Below are 2,446 nucleotides of genomic sequence, written 5' to 3'. Positions count from 1 at the left end.
TCAGAGTAAGCTAAATGGAGCACATTTGTGTGATATTTAAAAGTGTGACTAAATTTTATTTTAAAAGTTTCAAAAACTCAACATCTAACTTTGTTAAGAATAGATCATTATGTATTGCTTCAAGTAAATTTTTGATGAAAATTTATTGCAAATATTTTTATTGTCATTCTTAAATGTATTTATTATGTTATTCTCTGTTAATAACGTGTGTAAAATTTTCAAATTCTTTCTTTTAGTACCTATGTTTTATTGCTGAAATGTGGCCTTTTAGTAGTACACTTAACTAAAGTCTGGAGATTCCTTTGGTATGACAATAGAAGAATGAATAAAGAAACAAATTAAAGTGTAAATTGACACTTGAAATTTCAGAATCCAAAAAAAAAAAAAAAAAAATCCAAAAACTATACTTCAGAATGTTATGAAAGTTCAAAGAAAACTAAATCAACACTTGAAATTTCAAGCAAATATTTAACTTGTACAAGTGACAAGAGTAAAACTAGTAGGTGAGCATGACAATTACCAATAAATAGCAAGGCATAACCTTTTAGCATATAAAATGGGTAACCTAGTTTAACTGATCGACAAAATCATAATAATGATATTAGAAAAAGTATTTGGGGGCAAGAAAATGCAAAAGTATCAAAGAAAACCAACCACTTTCTAGATGCCCATTCCGACCAATTCAAAACTCCATTACATGACATACAAATTTGTTTAATCTTTATAGAAAAAGAATAACGATAGAGATAAAAAAAACCATATCTATACACATACAACATATTTTGGAATTGGGTGACCAAGTTGTGGCCCGATTAGATATGGAGGAGGTTGAGACTGAAGCTTCGTTCTGGAAGAATGCGATTGTTTGCATTGTCCTGGGAGCCAACCCACCTTTTAGAGTATTTGAAGGATTTGTAAAGAGAATTTGGGGCAGCTTGGGTGTTGAGAAGATAGTGAGAATGCATTCAGGTTTTACCCTTGTTAATTTCAGGGATGAAGCTACACGGGATCTGATTTTGGAAACAGGAGTTATACACTTTGATAAAAAACCAGTGGTTCTTCGTCCTTGGACACCAGATATGGACTCTATGAGAATGGTCAAGTCGGTTCCGGTTTGGATTCGGCTGAATGGCTTGGGTTTGCAATACTGGGGAAAAAATAGTCTCAGTGCTATGGTGAGCACAATTGGGAGGCCGGTTCTGGTGGATAAAGTGACGCAAAGTAGATCGATGGTGAAATATGCGAGGATATTGGTGGATATGGAGATTACGGATCATCCTCCGAAATCTATTTCTTTTATTAATGAAAGGGATCAAATAACTGAACAAGTGGTGGAGTATGAATGGCTTCCCTCTAAGTGTGCCGCCTGCTCGAATTTAGGTCATATTTTGGCAAATTGTAACAAGAATACTGGTTTGAGTTGGAGGAAAAAATATGCTGATGAGAAAGGTGCTAGTACAGACAAGAACATATCCAATGCAGAGGAGGTTCAACAACACTCTGAGTTTGTTAATCTTGATCTCAGAGCTTGCAATGCTTCTAATATTGGAGAGGAAGAGAAGGCTAGTAGTTCTCTAGAGCAAAATGTTTCCAAGGTTATTAGTGATGTTCAGGATAACTCAGAAGTTACTCAGCAATCTGGGAAAGGGAATGCTGAGATTGCAGGAAGTTGGATTACTCCCAGAAGGAGAGGTGCTAGACAAGGGGTGGTAATTGCTCACAAGTCAGATTTCGTTCAAGGAAAGGCTAAATCGGGCAATGGATATGCTGTGCTGCAAGATACAGGGATTGGTCATTTGGTCACTAATTCTATCCCAATTCAGTGATGGAAGTTTGCAATATGATAGGGTGGAATGTGAGGGGTATGAATAAAAAAGATAAGCAAAATGCTATTCTTAGTATTTGTAGGGAGAATAAGGTTGGTTTTGGAGCTTTCTTTGAGACTAAGTTGAAACATGAGATAATTAAAGAAGTTTTTGAGAATAATTTTCACAATTGGGATTATTTTTCTAGTCCTATTGTTTCTGGTAGGATTCTGGTTGTTTGGCAAACTAAATTTGTGAAGGTTGATATATTGCTTGAAGATCCCCAACTTGTTCATTGTAGGATCAAAGTGAGTGGCCAGTAGGAATTTTTCTTTGCTACAGTGGTTTATGGAAGCAATTCTATGGGGGAGAGGAAGCATCTTTGGGATAAATTAGCTAGTATTGGTTAATTAAAGTCTCCTTGGATAATTTTTGGAGATTTTAATGCCATGTTTAGCTACCAAGATAGGATTGGTGGGAGACAAATCCTTGCTAAGGACATAGCTGATGCTCAAGATTGGTTGGTTTTAGGCCAAGTTGAGGAACTTAAGTGTGAGGGAGCTCTCTATTCGTGGTCGAACAAACAGGAGGCAGGAGATCGTATTTTTTCTAAGTTAGATAGAGTGTTTCTTAATGATCTG

General features: G+C 35.9%; 1 protein-coding gene across 1 annotated transcript; it reads left to right on the top strand.

Annotated features, from left to right (window-relative positions):
- The first annotated feature begins 818 nt into the window (after window positions 1-818).
- Window positions 819-1,826, top strand: LOC133792120 (uncharacterized). The gene has a single exon (XM_062230042.1). It carries the CDS (start codon window positions 819-821, stop codon window positions 1,824-1,826), a length of 1,008 nt encoding a protein of 335 aa, XP_062086026.1.
- The last annotated feature ends 620 nt before the right edge of the window (window positions 1,827-2,446 follow it).

The sequence above is a fragment of the Humulus lupulus genome, chromosome 7, assembly GCF_963169125.1.
Source record: "Humulus lupulus chromosome 7, drHumLupu1.1, whole genome shotgun sequence".
Taxonomy (NCBI): domain Eukaryota; kingdom Viridiplantae; phylum Streptophyta; class Magnoliopsida; order Rosales; family Cannabaceae; genus Humulus; species Humulus lupulus.
This window is presented reverse-complemented; position numbering and strand designations above follow the sequence as displayed.

What these genes read in the sequence shown, in the direction of transcription:
- LOC133792120 (XM_062230042.1), top strand. Translation starts at nt 819, where the DNA reads ATGGAGGAGGTTGAGACTGAAGCTTCGTTCTGGAAGAATGCGATTGTT.